The 23,921-nt window shown below is 41.9% G+C and overlaps 1 protein-coding gene across 1 annotated transcript in view; it reads right to left on the minus strand.

Annotated features, from left to right (window-relative positions):
- LOC110162886 (FRAS1-related extracellular matrix protein 2-like) overlaps positions 1–23,921 on the minus strand; it is a 254,137-nt gene that overhangs the window by 122,152 nt on the left and 108,064 nt on the right. Inside the window, 1 exon segment of the mRNA XM_055166709.1 lies at positions 17,069–17,320. Coding sequence (XP_055022684.1) covers positions 17,069–17,320 — 252 coding nt within the window.

Here is a 23,921-nt window from a genome sequence, read left to right on the forward strand (position 1 = left end):
ACTTGTATATACATGAATAGTGTAATGGTCTGGTTTGTCCATACACAAAATCACTAATAATCTATATTTTACTGGTTCAGAGGATTCACAGATTTATTTTTTTTACATATATTTATAATCATTTCATACATGTGTGCGGTGGGAAATGTAAAGTACATCTGCGCTTGAACAAGGAGCCAAACTTTTCTCGCCTACCACAAAGCAAAATAAAAATCGTCCTGTTGTATGATACATTTTTACCTCTGCCAAGGAGGTTATGTTTTTGCCGACGTTTGTCTGTTTGTTTGTTTGTTTGTTTGTCTGTTAGCAACATAACTCAAAAAGTTATGGACCGATTTTGATGAAATTTTCAGGATTTGTTGGAAATGTGAAAAGGAAGAACTGATTTCATTTTGGGGGTGATCCGGAAGAAATCCTGGATTCTGGATCACTTTGAAATTTTAGTTAACATTGTGGTAAATGGGGCCAAAAATTTTGTTTCTCAATATCTCGGTTAATTATTGACCAAACCCCATGAAATTTGACAATGTGATCCTCTTTCATATTCCAAAGGCTGATCCGGATCTGATCCAGAAGACTGATTTTATCGCAATTTATATAAAAAATGGGGGTAGTCCTTGGCGGAGGTCTGCGCTCTCTGAGTGCTTTTCTAGTTTATTTCTGAAATGGTCAAAGTTATTTATTATTTTATTTTTTTTACATTTTGTTCAAAAGTCCAATAATGAGTTAAATATCAAAAAAGTCTGAATTTTCTGTCAGTTATTTCATGTGTCAGGCTTTATAGGGTTAGATCACCTATGTTACCTTTTATTGTTCTGAATTTGCTATATTTGTCAAAAACAACGCATTGACATGTTTTAGATGTTTCACTTTTGTTTTTGACACTCTGAAGTCAAAAGTCGCTCCTTCACAGCTCTATCGTATCACAGTCGACAAGAGTGAATCTACGACACATTGCATCAGGTTGAAGTTGCATTGTTCTGTATCTGTATTTTTGTATATTTATGGAGAATTGTCAGTGCCTCTTTAAAATGTGCACTTTGAACTAAATTCTGAATTGTAGTCCTCAAAACCTGTCATAAAAAAAACAAAAAAACAAAAAAAAACATTGCAAATATCTTGGCCAAACAGATAAGACCAAAACTTTTCAATTTCCTTCTTTACAATACCTTTTCTGCTTTTGTCCATTCAGTTTTCTGTTCAGCTATTCAGAGCCTGTTGCATTGTGGTGTTCTATCATTATTTCTATGCAAGAACAGTACTGCATTTTCCTACAGCTTTGGACTGTTACTCTGATTTGGATGCACATTAAGTAGGGAGTATTATACTTCTATGGGGTATTAACTTCTAACACTTAACATATTTAGATCAACATGGTACCTTTTATTGTTTTGACAATGCTATATTCACTAAAAACAACGTATTAACATGATTTATACGTTTTGGTTTTGACAGTCTGAGTCCCCCCCTCTTTTTGCTCTCCATGCTAAGTCACTCCCCCTTCAGAGCGCTACTATCACGACGCAAACGGTGTACATCCCCCCCCCCCAAATAAAACTCCCACACATCACATCAGGTTTGTGAAGTTGTAGTGTATTGCTTTAAGTCCTGCTGTTTATATTTACGTTACATTTTGAGTTTGATGGTTTGCTCTCTATGCTAAGTCACTGCCCCTTCAGAGCGCTACTATCATGACGCAATCGGTGTGCATCCCCCGAAAAAAGAAAAAAAAAAAAAACTACCACGCATCTCATCAGGTTTGTGAAGTTTTAGAGTATTTTTTTGGGGTCCTGCTGTTTATATTTATGTGAAGTTTTGATTTTGACGGTTTGCTCTTCATGCTAAGTCACTTCACCTTCAGAGCGCTGCTATCATGACGCAATCGGTGTGCATCCCTCGAAAAAAAAAACTAAACAAAACAACAACAAAAACTACCACACATCTCATCAGGTTTGTGAAGTTTTAGAGAATTTTTTTGTGTCCTGCTTTTATATTTATGTTAAGTTTTGATTTTTTCGACGGTTTTGCTCTCCATGCTAAGTCACTTCACCTTCAGAGCGCTGCTATCATCGCAATCGGTGTGCATCCCCCGAAAAAACAACAAACAAAAAACTCTCACGCATTGTATCAGGTTTGTGAAATTGTAGTGTATTGTTTTGTGTCCTGCTGTTTATATTTATGTTAAGTTTAGATTTTTTTTGACGGTTTGCTCTCCATGCTAAGTCACTCCCCCTTCAGAGCGCTATCACAATGCAATCAGTGTGCAGCCCCTGAAAAAAAACTCCCACACATCGCATCAGGTTTGTGAAGTTATAGTGCATCGTTTTGTGTCCTGCTGTTTACATTTATGTTACGTTTTGATTTTGATGCTTCGCTCTCCATGCTAAGTCACTCCCCCTTCAGAGCGCTGCTATCATGACGCAATCGGTGTGCATCCCCCGAAAAAAGAAAAAAAAAAACTACCACGCATCTCATCAGGTTTGTGAAGTTTTAGAGTATTTTTTTGGGGTCCTGCTGTTTATATTTATGTGAAGTTTTGATTTTGACGGTTTGCTCTTCATGCTAAGTCACTTCACCTTCAGAGCGCTGCTATCATGACGCAATCGGTGTGCATCCCTCGAAAAAAAAAAAAAACAAAAAACAAACAAAAAACTACCACACATCTCATCAGGTTTGTGAAGTTTTAGAGAATTTTTTTGTGTCCTGCTGTTTATATTTATGTTAAGTTTTGATTTTGACGGTTTGCTCTCCATGCTAAGTCACTTCACCTTCAGAGCGCTGCTATCATGACGCAATCGGTGTGCATCCCTCGAAAAAAAAAACTAAACAAAACAACAAAAAAAACTACCACACATCTCATCAGGTTTGTGAAGTTTTAGAGAATTTTTTTGTGTCCTGCTGTTTATATTTATGTTAAGTTTTGATTTTTTCGACGGTTTGCTCTCCATGCTAAGTCACTTCACCTTCAGAGCGCTGCTATCATGACGCAATCGGTGTGCATCCCCCGAAAAAACAAACAAACAAAAAACTCTCACGCATTGTATCAGGTTTGTGAAATTGTAGTGTATTGTTTTGTGTCCTGCTGTTTATATTTATGTTAAGTTTAGATTTTTTTTGACGGTTTGCTCTCCATGCTAAGTCACTCCCCCTTCAGAGCGCTATCACAATGCAATCAGTGTGCAGCCCCTGAAAAAAAACTCCCACACATCGCATCAGGTTTGTGAAGTTATAGTGCATCGTTTTGTGTCCTGCTGTTTACATTTATGTTACGTTTTGATTTTGATGCTTCGCTCTCCATGCTAAGTCACTCCCCCTTCAGAGCGCAACCAAAACAGAATACAATTTTTCATTACTGTCTGGTTAATAGCTACCAAATATTGTTCTTATACGATCACCACTTTGTTTTTTTCATGGTAGCAATGATGTTTTGTGTACGGAAATTAAGTTTTGACAAATTAAAGTTAAATTTGCAAGTTAAGTCTAAATTAGATCTTAAAGCTTTCGACTTCACAGTAGCTTCATCCCATTTGAAATCATTTAAATACATTTTCTCTGTTGAAGCTTCTCACATATCCTTGCTAATTATGTTTTAATTAGGAAACAGGCTCTTTGAAAAATGTTCTATCAGACAAAATTGAAAAGGAACACGATCAGATCTAAACTCCTCCATAGTTCACAAAACATCTCCTTGTTTTTTCAATCATTGTCATTTCCTGACAAAATTTCGTAATTAGCCAACAGGCCTGGATGTGTGTGAATGTGCCCTCGTTATTAGCAGTGTGGTGACTGAGTTGTTGAGACTCACCTCAGAACTAAAGGGTTTTGGGTTCAATTCTTGGACAAAGCACTGAGTGGAGTTTGCATGTTCTCCCATCCTCCAGCTCCAGAAATAGCTTTTTTTAGGGCTAAAATTGTGTATTTGGGGCTATTTTCAGGGAAAACTTTGGTCCTCATGTAGGTATTAACCACACTAACTAACGCTAGGTTCAGACCGCAGGGCTTATTGCTCAATTTGGTCAAATTTTTTTTGCGAGGTCGTTCACATTTCCAATTAAATACGACTTGTGTGATCTCCAGTGTGAACTTTAAACGCTCCAAAAGTGTCCTGCATGAGCATTGGAGGACACAACGACGTCACACACAGTGAGCGTACTCAGTGTTTACGGTAGTCGCCTAAACGCTGGGCTTGTCTCCCAAAATCCGGTCCAGTTCTTGGTAAATTGGACAGGTTACACGTCCACGGCTGCTTTGTTTGTTTGAGTCTTTATCCTCCTTGTATTTGGCTTGCAGGGTCTTTATTTATTGTTTATACTGGAGCCAGGACCGTCTGTAGCCGTGCTCAGACATTTCTTTGGCATTATTTAAAAAACTGCCCGGTTTCGATAAGACGCCTCCAGTTTGTCCTGAATACAACGATCCCCCAAAATATTAATAAACTCTCTAACCTCGCTTTCCCTCCAGTGACGAGACTCTGAGCCTGACGTGTAGGTGGGATGAATGTGACCTGACCGTTCAGACTGAAGTCGCATGTCAAAAGATCGGATATGTATCGGTTTTAGGAGCACATATCCAAGTGGCCTGGGTCACATTTGAAAAAAATCGGATCTGTATCATTCAGACTGTCATTAAAAGATCAGATACAGGAGCATAGGGGCGAAAAAATCGGATTTGGATCACTTCAGGCTGCAGTCTGAACATATCCTAATTTATGCTGCGTTATAAGTTAAAGGTACATTGTGTAACTTTTCCAGTGAAGGATCCGCCAAATATTTTTCTCCATGTTTCACAGTAAACCTTTCTCTTTTCATAGAGACCAAACCAAACCAAGTTACAGGTCAGATCTGTGGAGAGGCGACCCCACTCACAGTCAGAATGTTTCTTTTCTAGGTGTTTTTGAGCTCGAAAACCAGCTGTAATTGAATAAATGTAACGTAGAGCTGTTTAAAGTCATACCGTGGAACATTCCAGGCAGAGCAATGACCATAAAAAGTTAAATAAGGTCAAGAAACTAACAAAGATTCCCTCTGACAAAAGGAAAGACGTATATGGACAAAGCCTGAGGGGGACGTCTGATGTTTTTGGGGTAAAGAGCAGAAGGACATATCGTACAAAAACAGTTGGGACCAAAAGTTTTCAATTTCCTTCTTTACAATACCTTTTCTGCTACGGCCCATTCAGCCTCCAAACTAAACCGTCAGCTATTCAGAGCCTGTTGCATTGTGGGTATTCTGTCTTTATTTCTATGCATGGACAGGACGACACTTTCCGACAGCTTTGGATTGTTATTCTGATTTGGATGCACATTAACGAGAGGGTAACGTTTTTTGTTGTGTGTTTTTTTTTAAGTTTCAGCTTTCGTTTTGACAGTCTGAGTCCCCCTCTAAGTTTGCTCTCCGTGCTAAGTCTCTCCCCCTTCAGAGCGCAATCACGACACAAGCGGCGTGCATCCTCCTAATAAAACTACTGCACGATTAACTTTGCTCTCCGTGCTAAGTTTCTCCCCCTTCAGAGCGCTTTTACAACACAATCGGCGCGCAAAGCATAGCCCTAATAAAACTGCCTCGCATCTAACTTTGCTCTCCGTGCTAAGTCGCTCCTCCTTCAGAGCGCTGTCACGACCCAATCGATGTCCATCCCCGTACTAAAACTACTGCACATCTAACGTTGCTCTCCGTGCTAAGTCTCTCCCCCGTCAGAGCGCAATCACAACACAATCGGCTGCATCCCCCTCATCACTTTGCTCCTAATCCCTTCAGAAATCCCTGAGCACACACTAACCTGCTAAACCCTCACACTCTAATGGCTCTGCAGTCACTCCCATCCACTCTAATCTTCACAACTGGTGCAAAAGCTGCATACCTAATAAAACTACTGCGCATCTAACTTTGCTCTCCATGCTAAGTCCCTCCCCTTCAGAGCACATTGTGACACAATCAGCTGCAATGCATCTCCCTAATAAAACTGCTTCACATCTAACTTTGCTCTCCGTGCTAAGTCCCTCCCCCTTCAGAGCGCAATCACAACACAATAGGCATGCATTCCTCCTAATGAAACTACCTCACATATAATTTTGCTCTCCGTGCTAAGTCTCTCCCCCTTCAGAGCTCTATTACAACACAATCGGCATGCAATGGATCCTCCTAATAAAACTATCACACGTCTAACTTTGCTCTCCGTGCTAAGTCCCTCCCCCTTCAGAGCACAAACAATAAACACACAATCGGCGTGCATCCTCCTAATAAAACTATCACACGTCTAACTTTGCTCTCCATGCTAAGTCCTTCCCCTTCAGAGCTCAGTCACAACACAATTGGCGTGCAATGTATCCCCCTAATAAAAGTAACTCACATCTAACTTTGCTCTCTGTGCTAAGTCGCTCCCCCTTCAAAGCACGATCACCACACAATCTGTGTGCATTCCCCTGCCTCACATCTATCTCTGCTCTCCATGCTAAGTTTCTCCCCCTTCAGGGCACAATCACAACACAATCGGCATGCATCCCCCTAATAAAACTACCGCACATCTAACTTTTCTCTCCCTGCTAAGTCCCTTCCCGTTCAGAGCGCAATCACGACACAATCGGCGTGCATCCCCCTAAGAAAGGTTTATGAAGTTGCAGTATATTGCTTTGTATCCTTTTTTTTTTATACTTATGAAAAATTGTCATAACAAAGATTTGTCTAGGGCCTGGGAGAGTTTTCTTTATCTATTATTCTTTATTTTGGGGAGTTTGTCTGGACTTTTTGGGAGGGCTTTTGTGGGGTATATGTCTGGTCATCATCCAGTCTGCCTTGTTTCTTTGTGTGCTTTTCTGTATTTTCCAGGTAATTGCTTTTTTATTCGTCAACTTGGACCATCAATAAAAACATTCTTATTCTGCAACTGTCTCCAGTGTTTACTTTTTATATCTCAAAGTGACTTCAGTGTAGTGAACAGAAAGCAAAAGAGCAAAAAGTATGAGTGGCTCCAGAAACTACCTTGTTATAATGTTGTTCTCTCATTAAAAACAAGCCTGAAGAGGTTTTAGATGTCATCCATGCATGGTTGACTAATCTAGAGATCTCTCCCGGGCCCTATTCGAACCATCCTTATGGTTAACAGTACGATTCTGTCCAAGACTCCACTCACAAGCCTTCGCCACCCATGCTCCCCCGCGACAATTCTCTATAAATATACAAAAACATGATACAAAACAATATACTACAACAGCGGTGTCCAAACTTTTTTCATCAAGGGCCACATATGTAAACACAGACGAAGCAGAGGGCCGATCGAGGGCCGTAGACTGGAGCTCAGTACAGGGAATAATTGAAATGTGTGCATGATTAACACGTTAGAATGAGCCATCAATCCTTTTTTCATGCTAAGATCCTTAAAACCACAATAAATATGAAATATTAGCTTTATCAAGGTAGATTTTCAAAAAAACTTGCAGTAAAAAATATATTTTTTAATTTATGCAAGGTAATTTGGGCCAATTCACCTGGAAGTCTGAGGACCAAGAAAAATTTGTCTGAGGGCCGCATTTGGCTCCCGGGCCATAGTTTGGACATGCCTGTACTACAACTTCACAAACCTGATACAATGTGCAGTAGTTTCATTAGCAGGATGCACGCTGACTGTTTTGTGATAGCGCTCAGAAGGGGGAATGACTTAGAGCAGAGAGCAACGGGGGGAGACACAGAGCAAAAAAACTAAACAGAAACTTATAAAAAATAATGGTTTTGGCAAATATAACATTTTCAAAACAATAAAGGGTAACATGGTGATCTCAATATGTTATGTGTTAGAGGTTAATACTCCATAGAGTATCAGTGTTATAAAAGTAACAAATGACTGTAATGCGTTGCTTTTGCTGTAACACAGTCATGTGGAATTACAGGGAAAAAAACAGTAATATTTTACTCAGTACAAATGTCAGTAACTCACGTCACAATGCTTTTTTAACCTGGATTGAAGTGGTGTTTTTTTTTTTTTTTTATATACAAATTTGCTAAAGTCACTGTGATATCAGCAGAGGTGAAATGCCATCATTATGGTTCGGAATGTCGCGACAGGCCCAGAGGTGCGCCCATGTAGACCGTTGGGTGACCACAGGCTAAAGGGCCGACGCAGAACTCCGCGTGTCACGGGACGAAGCGCAGACGACGCCCGATCGTGCTTTACGGACACCCTGCTCCGCGGTCTCAGGGTTCTCTCTGGGGCAGACCTAGATTCCAAGTCCAAGATTAGTCCTTGTTTGGTCTTGGTTTAGTCCTAGTTTATTCCTGGTTTAGTCCTGGTTTAAGTCCTCCTGGGTCAATCCTCAGTTCAGTCCTGGCTTACACCTGGTTCAGTTCTGGTTTAGTCCTGGTTTAGTTCTGGTTTAGTCCTGGTTTAGACCTGGTTTAGTCCTGGTTCAATTCAGGTTTAGTCCTCGTTTAGTCCTCATTCTGTCCTGGCTTAGATCTGGTTTAGATCTGGTTTAGATCTGGTTTAGTCCTGGTTTAGTCCTGGTTTCCTGGTTAGTCCTGGTTTAGTCCTGGTTTAGACCTGGTTTAGTCCTGGTTTAGCCCTGGTTCATCTCTGGTTTAGACCTGTTTCAGTCCTCCTGGTTCAGTCCTCAGTCCAATCCTGGTTTAGATCTGGTTTAGTCCTGGTTTAGCCCTGGTTCATCTCTGGTTAAGAACTGTTTCAGTCCTCCTGGTTCAGTCCTCAGTTCAATCCTGGTTTAGACCTGGTTTAGATCTGGTTTAGCCCTGGTTCATCTCTGGTTTAGACCTGTTTCAGTCCTCCTGGTTCAGTCCTCAGTCCAATCCTGGTTTAGATCTGGTTTAGTCCTGGTTTAGCCCTGGTTCATCTCTGGTTTAGACCTGTTTCAGTCCTCCTGGTTCAGTCCTCAGTTCAATCCTGGTTTAGACCTGGTTTAGATCTGGTTTAGATCTGGTTTAGTCCTGGTTTAGTCCTGGTTTAGCCCTGGTTCATCTCTGGTTCAGTCCTGCTTCAGTCCTCCTGGTTCAGTCCTCCTTTCAGTCCAGATTTAGTCCTGGTTCAGTCCAAAAATTTGGCATCTTCGCTTGCTGATTATTATTTGACAATCAGCGACAGTTATTTCGGTGAGAATTACTTTGAAATGACAGTAACAAGTAATAAATAAATAACACATTACAGTTTTGAAGTAACTTGCCCAACAGTGATAGTGTAACATTCCCTCTTTAAAGTCCTCAATTATGCTTTTTTAAAATTTTACTCACATGGGAATGCTCATATAATTATATTTATAAGTCTAAATATAGTTCACAGCCTGTAGTTATTTCTGGACCTAATGTGGAAATCCTAGTTTAATTTGAGCCACATTTTGAACACTACGTTTTTGCCATTTGGACATTTTTTTTAATGTTTTGGCAAAACTGACTGCACACAACCAAAGCTGAGCAATCATAGACAACAAAGAGGGAAAATACTAAAAATAAATACTGAATTCTGAATAAAAAAAATAAAAAAATAAGATGAAATATTTTGTAAGATTAAAAATGTGTTTCCTTGTGTTGACGGTGATTACGACTTCTGTACGAACTTCAATAAAATTCCCCAAAACGGCGTTACGTTTACACCAACTCTGAAAAGTAACACTGAGTGCGTATACATGCACATCAATAACCCGGTTATGATCGGGTTTTTTGAGTATCCCGGTTTCTTGATGGTGCATGTATACGCAGTAACCCGGTTTCAGTAACCCGGTTATGGCAGTATCCCGGTTATTAGAAACCGGGTTACTGTAGCTGGTTTATTCCGATAGTAACCGGGTTACTTGTGTCATGTAATACGCAGTCCCCGAGTTACTGCAACATAAAGTTGAGTGCGCATGCGTCCAAAAGACACTTTCCAGCCTTTCACCACAACAGTAGTGACATAAATAAATTGACCAACATAAATAAAGTGACCAAACGAGTGAAATGAGCTGCGCTAAACCTGCACACGTACAATCTGCACTCGTACGACCTGCACTCGTGTGACGCTGAAAAGCTAAAACATGAACTATCTCCTATACTCTATATGCACGGAACACACTTACCATCATTAGCGCCTCTTCTGTCACAGAAATAACACACATAATCCACAGAGTCGTGTCCTTTAGTCCAAAAGAAACTTGATCGCATCAGCGGCACAAGGAGCGAGTTGTTTTTATCGCCGCTAACAGTTTATGCTAATTAGCCAAACGGTCTTAAGTTTCGTTTCTGTAAAACGTAAACAAATGTGATCACAGCTGAATGATCTGATCAGACGGGCTGATGTGTCTATAGTGTTTATGGTTTATATGTTGTAAAGTTGAGTTTATTTATGCAGAAGATTTTAATGAAGAATCTGTGCAGTGGATTGTGGGAGATCTCGTAGCTCCTTAGCTTCTTATGCTAAAGGAGCTCACGGTTTGTATTTTTCCTGGTTTATGAAATTGATTTAAGTTAATTTTTGCACCTGCGCATTTGAAAGATTATGTCAAGAAACCGGGATACTCCATTTGATCATGTATACGCGGATATGAGTGTCCCGGTTTCTCAGTGCGCATGTAAACGCAGTAACCCGAATACTGACATAACCGGGATATGGCTAATAACCGGGTTATTGATGTGCATGTATACGCACTCACTGAGGTATAAACTCTCTTAAAGTTTACTCTCCCCGAATCCTTTTCAATGGTCATAATTCCCCACCTGCTAACAGCGCAATTAACCAGCAGGCCTGTGTCAGTGAACGCACCGCCATTACACTCCATTATACAGACCCCGACGGACGAGAGGGAAGACGACTCCGAGAAACACCACGGTAATCACACACAGAGACGGAGAGAGAGAGAAGGAGGGAAAGAGAGAGACGGAGGGAGGGAGGGAGGGAGAGAGAGAGAGAGAGAGAGAGAGGAGGGAGAGAGAGAGAGGAAGAGAGAGATAGTGATAAACATAAAGAGGAAGAGATAGAGAGAGAATGAGTCAGAGAGAGAGCAGGAGAGATACAGAGAGAGCGAGAGAGATGGAGAGAGGATAGAGTGAGAGAGGAGATACAGAGAGAGCGAGAGAGACGGAGAGAGGGATAGAGTGAGAGTAGGAGAGATAGAGAGAGAGCAAGAGATAGAGAAAATGATAGAGAGATAGAGAGACAGAGAGCAGGAGAGATAGAGAGAGAGGGAGAGAGAGAGAAGGACAGAGAGAGAGAGAGAGAGAGAGAGAGAGAGAGAGAGAGAGAGAGAGAGAGAAGGACAGAGAGAGAGAGAGAGGAGAGAGAGAGAGAAGGACAGAGAGAGAGAGAGAGAGAGAGAGAGAGAGAGAGAGATAGAGAGAGAGAGAGAGAGAGAGAGAGAGAGGAGAGAGAGAGAGAGAAGGAGAGAGAGAGAGAGAGAGAGAGAGAGAGAGCAGAGAGATAGAGAGAGAGAGGATAGAGAGAGAGAGAGGAGAGATAGAGAGAGAAGAGAGAGAGAGATAGAGAAGGATAGAGAGAGAGGGAAATAGAGAGAGAGAGAGAAGGATAGAGAGAGAGACAGCGTTAGAGAGGGAGAGAGAGAGCAGGAGAGATAGAGAGAGAAGGGTAGAGAGAGAGATAGAGAGAGAGAGGCAGAGTAAAGAGAGAAGGAGAGATAGAGAGAGAGGGAGATAGACAGAGAATGGGAGAGATAGAGAGAAGGATAAAGAGAGAGTGGGAGAGATAGAGAAGGATAGAGAGAGAGGACAGAGAGAGACAGAGAGATAGCAAGAGAAGGACACAGAGAGAGGGAGAGAAAGAGGGAGAAGGGCAGAAAGAGAGAGAGAGACACACAGAGAGAAAGAGAGAAAGATAGAGCAAGGGATAGAGGGAGAGAGGTAGAGACAGGGATAGAGAGAAAGAGAGCGAAGCGGATAGAGAGGGAGAGTGAGGGAGAGATATAGAGAGAGGGATCGAGAGCGATAAAGAGGCAGAGAGGGAGCGAGAGAAAGAAAGAGGGAGATGGAGAGAGAAAAAGGGGGTAGACGGAGAGGGAGGGAGAGAGGAATACATAGAGATACATATAAAGGGAGATAGAGAGAGTACGGCAGAAAGAGAGATAGCGAAAGAGAGAGGGAGAGGTGGATAGAGAAGGAGAGGGGTAGTTAGAGAGGGAGAGAGGAAAAGAGAGTGAAAGACAGAATGAAAGGAGAAGGAGGGAGCGAGACAGAGAGAAAGGAACAGAGGAAGCGAGCAACATAGATTGAGAGAGAGAGAGGGAGCGACAGATATATAGAGAGAGGGATGAGGAGTAGATAAAGAGAGACAGGGACAAAGAGTGGAACAGAGAGAGAGGGGGATAGAGAGAGAGACAGTGAGGGAGAAAGAGAGGGAGCGAGAGAGAGAGAGAGGAATAGAGAGAAACCGTGGCAGATAGACAAAGAGAGAGACAGAAAGATAGAGAGAGAAAGAAAAGAAAAATATAGAGAGGTAGATAGAGAGAGAGATAGAGAGAGAGAGGCAGAGAGAGAGAGAAGGATAGAGAGAGAGAGGGAGATAGAGAGAGAACGGGAGAGATAGAGAGAGAAGGATAGAGAGAGAGTGGGAAAGATAGAGAAGGATAGAGAGAGAGGGAAATAGAGATAGAGAGAGAAGGATAGAGAGACAGCATTAGAGAGGGAGAGAGAGAGCAGGAGAGATAGAGAGAGAGGGAGAGATAGAGAGAGAAGGATAGAGAGAGAGAGGCAGAGTAAAGAGAGAAGGAGAAATAGAGAGAGAGGGAGATAGACAGAATGGGAGAGATAGAGAGAAGGATAAAGAGAGAGTGGGAGAGATAGAGAAGGATAGAGAGAAGGATAGAGAGAGACAGAGAGATAGAGACAGAAAGGAATAGAGGAAGCGAGCAACATAGATTGAGAGAGAGAGAGGGAGCGACAGATATATAGAGAGAGGGATGAGGAGTAGATAAAGAGAGACAGGGACAAAGAGTGGAACAGAGAGAGGGGGATAGAGAGAGAGACAGTGAGGGAGAAAGAGAGAGAGAGGAATAGAGAGAAACCGTGGCAGATTGACAAAGAGAGAGACAGAAAGATAGAGAGAAGAAAAGAAAAATATAGAGAAAGAGGTAGATAGAGAGAGAGATAGAGACAGAGAAAAAGAGAAAGATGGAAATATATATTTATGGAGAGAGATAAAAAGAGCGATGAGACGGGGAGAGAGAGCTGGACAGTGAATGAGAGATAGAGAGGGAGTAAAGGGGAGTTGTAGATCGAGAGAAAGGGACAGATAGATGGAGAGATAAAGATACAGATAGAGAAAGAAATAGAAAGATAGGGAGAGAAGAAGAGGGAGAGAGCTTCTGAAGATTGTGGACCGATAGTGAAGAAGAGTAGTGTGTGGTATGTGTCAGGGGTGGAGGAGGAGGAGGAGAGAGCAGATATGGAGGAAGTGGCTGCGTCCGGTCTGAGCGTGAAGACAGGAGATGAAACACAAACCCCCGCCCCAAAACTCTTCTCCCCGATGCGGGCGCCGACACAAAACCAACCGGCTGAACCAACGGACTGAGACGGACACCAGACACACGAGATCTACAGGAGCACGTCCGCTAACGACCTGTCCACGTCCGAAGTAAATACGATAATATTGAAACTATGGCTACGTTCAGACTGCAGGGCTTAGTGCTCAACTCGGATTTTTTAGGGAGGTCGTTCGCATTTCCCATTAAACGCGATTTGTACGTGATCTCCAGTGTGAACTTTAAACGCCCCAAAAGTGTCTCGCATCGGAGGACACGACGACGTCACACACGGCGAACGTGCCCAGTGTTTGCGGAAGTCGCCTAAACGCTGGGCTCGTCTCTCAAAATACGGTCCAGTTCTTCAGAAAATGGACAGGTTACACGTCCACGGCCGCTTCGTTTGTTTGAGTCTTTATCCTCCTTGTATTTGGCTCGCAGGGTCTTGATTTTTCGTTGACATTGGAGCCAGGACCGACTGTATCTTTGGCAATCATTTCAAAACCGGTTCCGATAAGACTCCTCCAATTTGGCCTGAATACAGCGATCTCCCCAAATATTAATGAACTCTCTAACCTCGCTTTCCCTCCATTGACGAGACTTCGAGCCTGACGTGTAGGTGGGATGAATGCGACCTGACCGTTCAGACTGAAGTCACATGTCAAAAGATCGGATATGTATCGGTTTCAGGAGCACATATCCAAGTGTCCTGGGTCGCATTTGAAAAAAATCGGATCTGTGTCGTTCAGACTGTCATTAAAAGATCAGATACAGGAGCATAGTAGGGCTGGGTATCATTAAGAAGTTGTCGATACGATACATACCTCGATACATAGGCCACGATACGATACATATCTCGATACAGTGAGCTTTTGATTCGATACGATATATTTCAAATCAATTCGATATGGTTCAATAAAAAATAAAGCCTAAATCGTGGCTGTGATACTAATAATCTTTGTTAAACCACTTCTTGCGCAAAGTTCATTTGAAACACAAATATTTTAATCCTCAAAACAGTGAAAATGTCAAATGTGTTGAATAAACATGTTTCCTTTCTTTAAACAAGCAACAAAACTGTGGCAATATAACAAAATCATTTAGTTAATTATACCAAAAAATCCTCTTGGTGGTATATCGATACAGCAGCCCAAGATATCGATACTGTATCATCACATTAAACGATACGATATATCGATATTTCAATATTTCTGCACACCCCTAGAGCATAGGGGTGAAAAAATCAGATTTGGGTCACTTCAGGCTGCAGTCTTAAAGGTTGTATGGAGGATTTTTTTTGTTTCAAGTTGTCAATGATAGATTATAGAGGTGCAGTAGCCTTGTAATTATGATGACCAAAAAAAAGAGAATAAAAATTCATCAACTCTGGACGTGGTGGGGCTAAACATTTGCCAATAGATAACGACACTGCCTCGTTATCTGTGAGCTGACAGGCTGTCAATCAATCTCCCTACGTTTCTAGCGTAACTGACCTGTCTGCGCGCTGCCGGTACGTGGTTTACGTACGACTGTCACGCAGTCCACAGACGCAAGACGCACAGACGCTGTGTTTACTCCACCAACGCAACAGTTCTTAGCGGCTTTTTTTGACCTATATCTTCCTCGCAGTTCGCACAAAGTTTGTTGCAATGGCGACAAGAATCCAGGAGCAGTTCGCCGCAAAAGAAAGTCCGTTTTTGAGGTCGCTGAAAGAAGAAGACAAGGGGAAAAGCAGCGAAGCCAAACTAAGGTGATTCTTGAAGATTCATTCCAGCGATGGCGCAACTGAAGCAGACGAAGGGTCTAAAGACTGACGCACTGGTCGCCAAATTACTCCTGGACAGGAAACTTCTGCTTATTATGAAAACGTACTTTATTTCCAAGAGCTAAACAAACGTTTTTCAGGACACGAATGTGATATCCTATGTCTGAAAACGTAATTTTCAGTGCAAAGAAAGAGTCCGTTTGCTGCTGCGTGTTGTAGCTAGTTCATTCGCAGTGAAATCTCCGCGCAACTCTTCTCTGCACCCCTTTCCTGCTCCTGTCCCCGCTGCCCGATCCGCTCTTCTACCTGCTCCTCACTTCTCCGGGCACTGAATCTCCACGCACCGCTCCCCTCTCCTCCTCTCTCCTCTCCTGCTCCTCCCTGCTCTTCCTCGCTTCTTGTCTGCGCACGAAATCTCCGCGCACACGCCCGCTCCCCCCGCTCCTCACTTCTCCGTCTTGCCTAACCAACACTGTAGTTAGTTGTTTACAAGTCATGTGCAGCGCACCGGCTGTAAACAAACCTGTTTCTGGCGTAAGGAGGAGGCGGGAGGAGGCGTTTCTATGTAGGAGCTGTAGGGGAGGGGGGGTGGTTTCACGCATGCGCAACATTTGAAAAAGGACAAACAGTCGCTGGATTTCTCGTTCCTTGGAAAATCCTCTATACAACCTTTAATGTAGCCTAATGTACGGCATCAGTTCTGGGAAAGAGTCCAGGGTTGGTCTTTGGTCACTCCCTAAATACAATCTGAGCAATGCAGCTAAAAGGGTCCATACACTTTTTCTGATGTTATAATGTTTCCTCATCACAAACAGACTTGGAGTTGTGTTTTGGTTTCATTCACTAATGTTTAACACACAAATCCTGCACATTTGGGTTGAATTAATCTCAGAAAAAAACTGTTCCACCTTGTGATGTCATGTGGTAATACAAGAAGCTGAATCCACTGTGTTGCTTAAAAAGTCCACAACACCTTCACTATTGAAATCATTTGTTGATATTTCTCTCTTTGTTGTTGCATGTCGGCAGTCGAGCCACAGCTCTGTGTGTGTTTATATTAAACCTTCAGAAAACGCTCTTGTGGTCCTCAGCTCTTTTCTTATACAGCAACCAGAAACTCAGGATATCAAAAATACTGTCAGTGCATTTATTGTCGTCTCTTTTAAACAAAAGGCACATACATTCAGAAATAATCATAATAGCCTCATGAGAACTTAACAGAACGGTGTAGTTGAGTGAAAGAGATACTAAAATTCCATATTTTTCAAAAAGTTTTATTGACTTTTCCAGGATTTCCATGACCGTGGGATTCCTGTGAACTAAAACTTGAAAACTACCACTTCATATATTTGAGAAACCCCATTATTAGTCTGTTTTCATCTCCAAAGCTTAAAATACTGTTCCTCCTTGTGATGTTAACAGCTCCTTTTACCTTTAGTTCAGTAGAGATTGGCAATTTCCGAGCTGGAATTATCCAAATGATTCTAGTTTAAAAACACAGTGAGTGCGTATACATGAGAGTATTACCACTTATTAGTCTGTTTTCATCTCCAAAAGCTTAAAATACTGTCTTCTGTGCACCTTGTGATGTTAACAGCTCTCTTTTTACCTTTAGTTATTCAGGAGAGATTGGCAATTTCCGAGCTGGAATTATCCAAATGATTCTAGTTTAAAAACACAGTGAAGCACTTCCTGTATTCACTTTGATACAAAAACTTAGCCAAAATATTTGTGTCAATAAAATAAAACACAACTCCAGGTCTGTCTGTGATGAAGAAACAACATTATAACATCAGAAAATAGTGCCTCTTTAAAGGCTCCAAACTGAAAATGTTAAGAACTTTACATTCTCTTCTTACCGTCGTCCATGTCCGGCACTATGTTGACGCGAGCACTGGGGTACTGGTGCCCGAGCCTTCCTCCCATGGGCATGCTCAGGCTGACGTTGAAGCTCTCCTCCTCCTCGTACAGGGAGTCGTCGATGATCAGGACTCGGCAGGGCTTCTCCTCCTCTCCGCGGTCAAAGCGCAGAAGGCTGTGGTGGTCCTCGGGTCTGGAGATGTAGTCTGAGTAGGACAGCACGGTGGTGGGCACGGTGCCTGTGGCCGAGACTGGGACACAGAAGGGACAGGGGTTACACAGATGTTTAAGAATATATGTTAAGTCCAATTTATTTACTTTTATAATGGTGTAACAGTACATGTATTCGTGCTGAACCGTTTTGGTATGGGATGTTCAGTTCGGTGCAGGTGAGTTTGTACATTTTGCGTGTGTTTACATTCTGCCACTACATGTGCAGCTACACAGAACACTCAGCTTTTTCATTTTCACAAGGGAATTTGTCTGTGATTGGGGTGTCAGTGTTTCCCGCAGCGATTTATAGTTAGAGTGGCCGTCTTGACAACAATTGCCTGGATTACGTCCCTCCGAATCACACGAATCCTCACAAAAATACGGTCATCGCGCCCTGATCCTCACTTTCGGCGGTGCGGAATCTCCAGATCAGTGGACCAACGCTCTTACCAACTGAGCTACTGTCGCTGATTGATTAATGCATGTTTCAGTAATACAGTTTCGTTGCGTTTGAGCTTCAAGTGCTCCAAAAATGTCTGTTCTCAGCTACCTCCTCTCTCCGTCTACTCCTCCAGTACCAGTGTTGGATCTCGACATTGATACTGAAAGAAACCTCACATGGGCTGCCCTCTAATATAAGTTAATAGGAAGAGAGTCCAGTTCTGGGGCCAGGGACAACAGACTGATCAAATGAGTATCTAGTTTCGATACAAGTTTTAGTATCGATTAGTGTCTGATCTTCAACCCTAACTGAAACTTTGAAGATTTTTGTATTAGTTTGTGCATATTTCAATCTTCTCTTCCATTAAAATATTTCCAATTTTACAATCTATCCATCCATCCATCAATTTTCTTCCACTTCCGGGGCCGGGTTGCGGGGGCAGCAGTCTAAGCAGGGACTCCCAGACTTCCTTCACCCCGGACACTTCCTCCATCTCCTCTGGGGGGACCCTGAGTCATTCCCAGGCCAGTCGAGAGAAATACTCCCTCCAGCATGTCCTGGGGCTTCCTTGGGTCTCCTCCCGTTGGGACATGCCCGGAACACCTCCTGAGGGAGGCACCCAGGAGACATCCAGAACAGATGCCCAAACCACCTCAGCTGCTCCTCTCGACGTGGAGGAGCAGCGGCTCTACTCCGAGCTCCTCCCCTGTGACTGAGCTCCTCACCCTATCTCTAAGGGAGCGCCCAGCCATCCTGCGGAGGAAACTTATTTCGACTGCTTTATCCGCGATCTCGTCATTACCCAGAGCTCATGAGGGCAGGAACATAGATTGATGGGAAATCAAGAGCTTCGCCTTTCGGCTCAACTCCCTCTTCACCACAACGGTCCGATACAGCGACCACATCACTGCCGACGCTGCACCGATCCGCCTGTCAATCTCACGCTCCATCCTCCCCTCACTCGTGAACAAGACCCTGAGATACTTAAACTCCTCCACTTGAGGCAGGGATTACAAATTTTATTAAAAAGCCATTCAATAACATTTTTTTATGCGGCTTTTTAGTATCTGTACCTGCTCGATTGAGGCTCTAGCTTCACTACAAGTTTTAGTATTTGATTTTCGATGCACTTACTGTGGTGGAAATACTGTAAGCCAGAACCTATCCTAAAAAATATATGTTGTGAATAGATAGTGGGTTTACTACGACTCCAGGTGGGCAAGAAAACAGCATGAAACACAAAATCTCTATATAGTATTTTGACATTTCTTCTCTCCTATACTTCAATACACAAGCAGCACTAACTTCACAGCATCTTCTTCTTCTTCTACTCCAGTATAGAATCTGTGTGTGTGAAAACTCGTCTCCCCTCTCCTCGTCTGCCTGTCCGGTCTGCTACAGAGGGAGACCAGCTCGGAGCAGGTGGACAGCTGTCAGACTACCCATGATGCAACACTGCTCAATACTTACCCACCTCCGCAACGCCACGGATTTACTGACACCTTGCACCATCCAGGCACTTACCCAAAACATGTCAGAGGAGTACAATTATTTGGGAGAATTGATCAAAAAGAAACGAATTGGATTTTGGATAATTGCTCAAAATTGAAACGTTTTTCTCTTTTAATTTTCGTCTGTGCAAAACCAATTTTAAAACTCCATTACAAAACCGATGTCTCATTTTGCGCCGTGTCCTGGGGCAAGACACCTCACCCATGTTGCACTCACTGTATAATGAAGCTTGTTGCATCAGAAAGGGCATCTGGCATTAAAAAAAAAAACAACTTTCCAAATAACTAGGAGTGGAGAGAAACTAGTGCACGGCCTGTAGCATAAAGAGGGCAGCAAAGGTTTCAAAGGTTTATGTTTTTGAAATCAAGTAAATAACTAACTAACTAAATAAATAAATAAACATAAATTAATTAAATTAAAACAATATATTATAAAATAAACAATGTAGAATAATTATATTATTATATAATATTATATATAATAATTAAAAAATATATATAATTACTAGTGCTGTCATGCGATAAAAAAAATTGAGAGATTAATTAATTATGATCTGTAATTAATTAATCTAATTAATCTCTTTTTAATCTCACCTAAAAATTGCTGAGAAAAGTCTTCAATTTGAGGTATTTTCATTTAAATTCATTATTACATTATTGTGGCAGATCAAAAGACTGATATAGAACAAAAAAAAGTGACTTTATAAAGTCATTTATTGTTTAACAAACTTTAACAGATAAAATGTATTCCACTACAGATTACAGATTACATACCCCAAAATGTAGTTCGTAACTTAATCCATTTAATTATTAAAATGATTAACATAATCTGAATACTTTGGATTACTTGATATTGTCATGATCTTTAAAACTACATGAATGTAGCAACCACATCCTGAAAATTCTTGTTTGTTGTCTTCAAATTGTCTGTTGAGCCCAAGTCTCCATGAATAAGAAACTGTTTGCTGTAAAGTAGCAAAGACGAGGAAATCTGAACATAAGATGTTTTGTCTGTTTAAAGACAATAAAAAGCCCAGTCTGTCCTTAACCATATTAAAAATATTACTGATAGAGAAATGCTTTATATATGAGATCACTGGTTTTAGACCTGGTTTTAGTTCTGGTTTTAGTCCTGGTTTAGACCTGGTTTAGACCTGGTTTAAATCCTGGACTGGATTAGTCCCGTTTTAGTCTTTGTGTTAGTTCTGGTTAGAGGCGCATAGGAGGAAGCACGGTTTAACGCGGCGTACACGAGAAAACGATCCACACGCGGCTCACTGGCAGCACGTCGGTGTCGCGCAGTCACCAGTCACTGCTATTTGGTCATGACGTATGTAATGAGCCAAATCCCGTAGGAAGAAGGGCAATAATGTCTTTCCCCTTGATAAAATTCACCAAACATTCTCTTTGTTCCGGCTTTAAATCCTCGATCTCGGGAATTGTTGACAACACAGAATGTATGACTCTTCACTGATTGGCTGCTGCCCGAACTCGCACTTCCAGGTTTTTGTGAACTGTCTAGTGTATTCTGATTCCTGACCTAGTCGCCAGAGAGAAATTAAATTGACTGGCTATAAAATTGCAGCTCCGTGTTCAGAAACAGTAAAAAAACCACAAAAAAAACAACGCAATTTCAAGTACTATGTGACATCACACAGGACTGGCCTGATCACAGACACTCTACGCCAATCACAATGTTGCTTATACCCCTAGACTTTGAAACCGGCTTGTGGCGGCACGGTGGCTGAGTTCGTAGCACTCACGCCTCACAGCAAGAAGGTTCCGGGTTTGATCCCCGGGTCGCCCGGGCCTTTCTGTGTGGAGTTTGCATATTTCTCCCCTGTGTCTGGATGGGTTTTTTTTAGGCACTCCGGTTTCCCCCATCAACCCAAAACATGGCTACAGGTCTCCAAGGACAGTTAATAGTCACGGTCAGTTAAATACAATCAATCAATGAACCTGGTGCTAGTGGCCAGACACTTCACCCATATTGCCTAGTATGAAAGTGACGTGTGCATGAGTGATGGTGGTGGTCGGACAGGACCGTTGGCGCGCCTCTGTCAGTTTGCCCCAGGGCAGCTGTGGCTACACAGTATCTTACCATCACCAGGTATAGAGTGAATGAATAACATATGCTGAATGTAATGCTCTGTAAAGCGTCTTTGTGGCAAAAATGTCTGTGAAAAACGCTATATAAATGGGGACTGACTGACTTTGCCCTCCTTCCTTTCACTTGCATCTTTATTCCTCTAGTTACTTTCTAAAACGATAGCAGCTCTTTTTGAAATATGGTTATGTGCGGAGTTTAGTTAAGTCCAATTTTAAAGGGCCCATATTACGCTGTTTTCCGATCAATCAAACAAACCTGGAGTTGTGTTTTTTTTTCATTCACATGTTTAACACACAAACCCTGCATGTTTAGGCTGACTTCTTCTCTCAAACAGAAAACACACTCTTCCACCATGTAATACCAGAACCCCATACATGTTCACTAGAATCATTTGGACAATTTCAACCCCTGAATTTCCAATCTCTACTCAACTAAAGGTAAAAGGAGCTGTTAACTTGAAAACTCAGCATCATGACATCACAAGGTGTAGACCGACTAACAATAAAGGTGCGAACGAAACTAAACACAACTCCAGGTACGTTTTTGATTTTCAATAAACACACCTATAACTGAACACGTGTAAGATAAAGCAGTGTAATGATATACTGTGAAACATTCAAGGCCGTAACATCTCCATGGAAACAGGCAAGGCACGTCCCCTCCACTCGAAAAGGCCAGTGTGACTTCAGTGTAAAGAAGCCGCGCCGTTGCACAAGACAAATTATGATGAATGAACCCACGCTCCGAGCCTCACCCAACAGACCGATGTTTATTTTCATAACTCTGACTTTTTTATAACTTGGAATATTTTCTTTTCGCCAAACTTTTTCTGACCTGAATACAAGTAGGGCTGGGTCAAGGTACTTTGGCTCGGTACGACTTTGGTGGGTGAAAAGTTGCATCATACTAAATCATAAATCATAAGAGCGTGTACGATACATATATATATATATAAAAAAAAGATGGACATAGAGAGCAGGTAGGTGTTTTCAAGGCGAGCATACCAAGTGAAATATTAGGCGGTATATAAGAGGAAGCGATGCTGCGTTGAATCCATCATGTTGTACACCTGGGGCCCTTGTTAAGAGCAGCACCTGAGCAGTGTCTGAGCATACGAGGAGACGGTAAGATAAACTATAGGAGGAAATAGCACGTCTGGTGGTGGCCGTCTTGTGAATACAGGTCAGATGTCACTATATCGTGGCTTACCTGGGTTTTTATTGTTCAATCAGAGGCTCAGAGCTTGTGGAGCTTGTTTGTACCGTATTTTTCGGTCTGTAAGTGGCACTTTTTTCATGGTTTGGGTGTTTCCTGCGACTTATACTCCGGTGTGACTTACATATTAAAATTTTCACACTGACAGCGGCGAGAGGCTCTAGTCTTGTGTGTCAGTATCTTCTACTACTATTACTCCTGTACTGTGCATGTCTCCTGCAGAAAGAGCCTCTGTCTTGTTTGAAGTAAGTGAAATATTCAGACGAAAAACGATAATTGAGCAGCAGAAAGAATGTTTGGAGTGAGCGAGAAACTTGTGAGGGACTGGTGAAAAGCGAGGGATGGAGAGAACACAGCTTCGCGATAACAGGGAGGGTGAGCCATGTAACTTTCCTGGAAGTCACTGGATGGATCAATAAAGCCTGGACTTTAGTGACAATGAAATCATCCTGTCGGGATTCAGAAAGGCCGGAATAATTCTAACTGGAACTGATGCTGAGTCTGACGACAGCTACACAGAAGAGGAAGCGGCGCTCTGTTGACCTCCGGAGGTCGTGGAGTTGCTCAGAAGTGGCACAGAAGGATGAAGAATTAAATGGATTTAGTGATCTGGAGTGAGATGGAGAGTTTGATAAACTTGTTTTGTTCCAGTGCTGTCGAGCGATTAAAAAAACTGAGAGATTAATTCATTATGATCTGATTAATTATTAATCTAATTAATCTCTTTTTTAATCTCTCCTAAAAATTGCTGAGAAAAGCCTTCAACTTGAGGTATTTTCATTTGAATTCATGATTACATTATTTTCATACTATCATTAATGTTTTTATATAACTATCATCATTATTACTATTACTAATCTACATAAATAAACTAAACTTTACAACATATAAACATAAATACTATAGAGCCACATCAGCCCATTTGACATTATAATGTGTTTAATGCAGTTTTGCGCAAGTCTCACAGAAACAAAACCTAAAACCGCATGGCTCATTTGCATAAACTAAGCGAGAAAAAAAAAAAAAACAACGCTCTTGTGGTTTAGCTTCTACTAAAAGACACGACTCAGTGGAATATAGATGTTCTCTCTGTGTCAGAGGGATGTTGATGGTGAAGGTGAGTCTGTTCTGTGTCTGTGTCGCGATGTTTTCAGAGATCAGACGTGTGCCTGTTTATCGCAGATGCGGTGACAACGGGAATGAAAATTAGGCTACAATTCTTCTGCACAGTGCGGGACTGTGTCCTAACAACACATAAAAACTGATTTTATAATAAGGCAACTCGCATACAGAAACAGTAAATTTTGAGATTAAAAATAAGATTAATGTGATTAAAAAACAAAACGCGCTAAATATGACTG

This window comes from Boleophthalmus pectinirostris, unplaced genomic scaffold (assembly GCF_026225935.1).
Source record: "Boleophthalmus pectinirostris isolate CB_2022bp ecotype Guang Dong unplaced genomic scaffold, ASM2622593v1 HiC_scaffold_9, whole genome shotgun sequence".
NCBI lineage: Eukaryota > Metazoa > Chordata > Actinopteri > Gobiiformes > Gobiidae > Boleophthalmus > Boleophthalmus pectinirostris.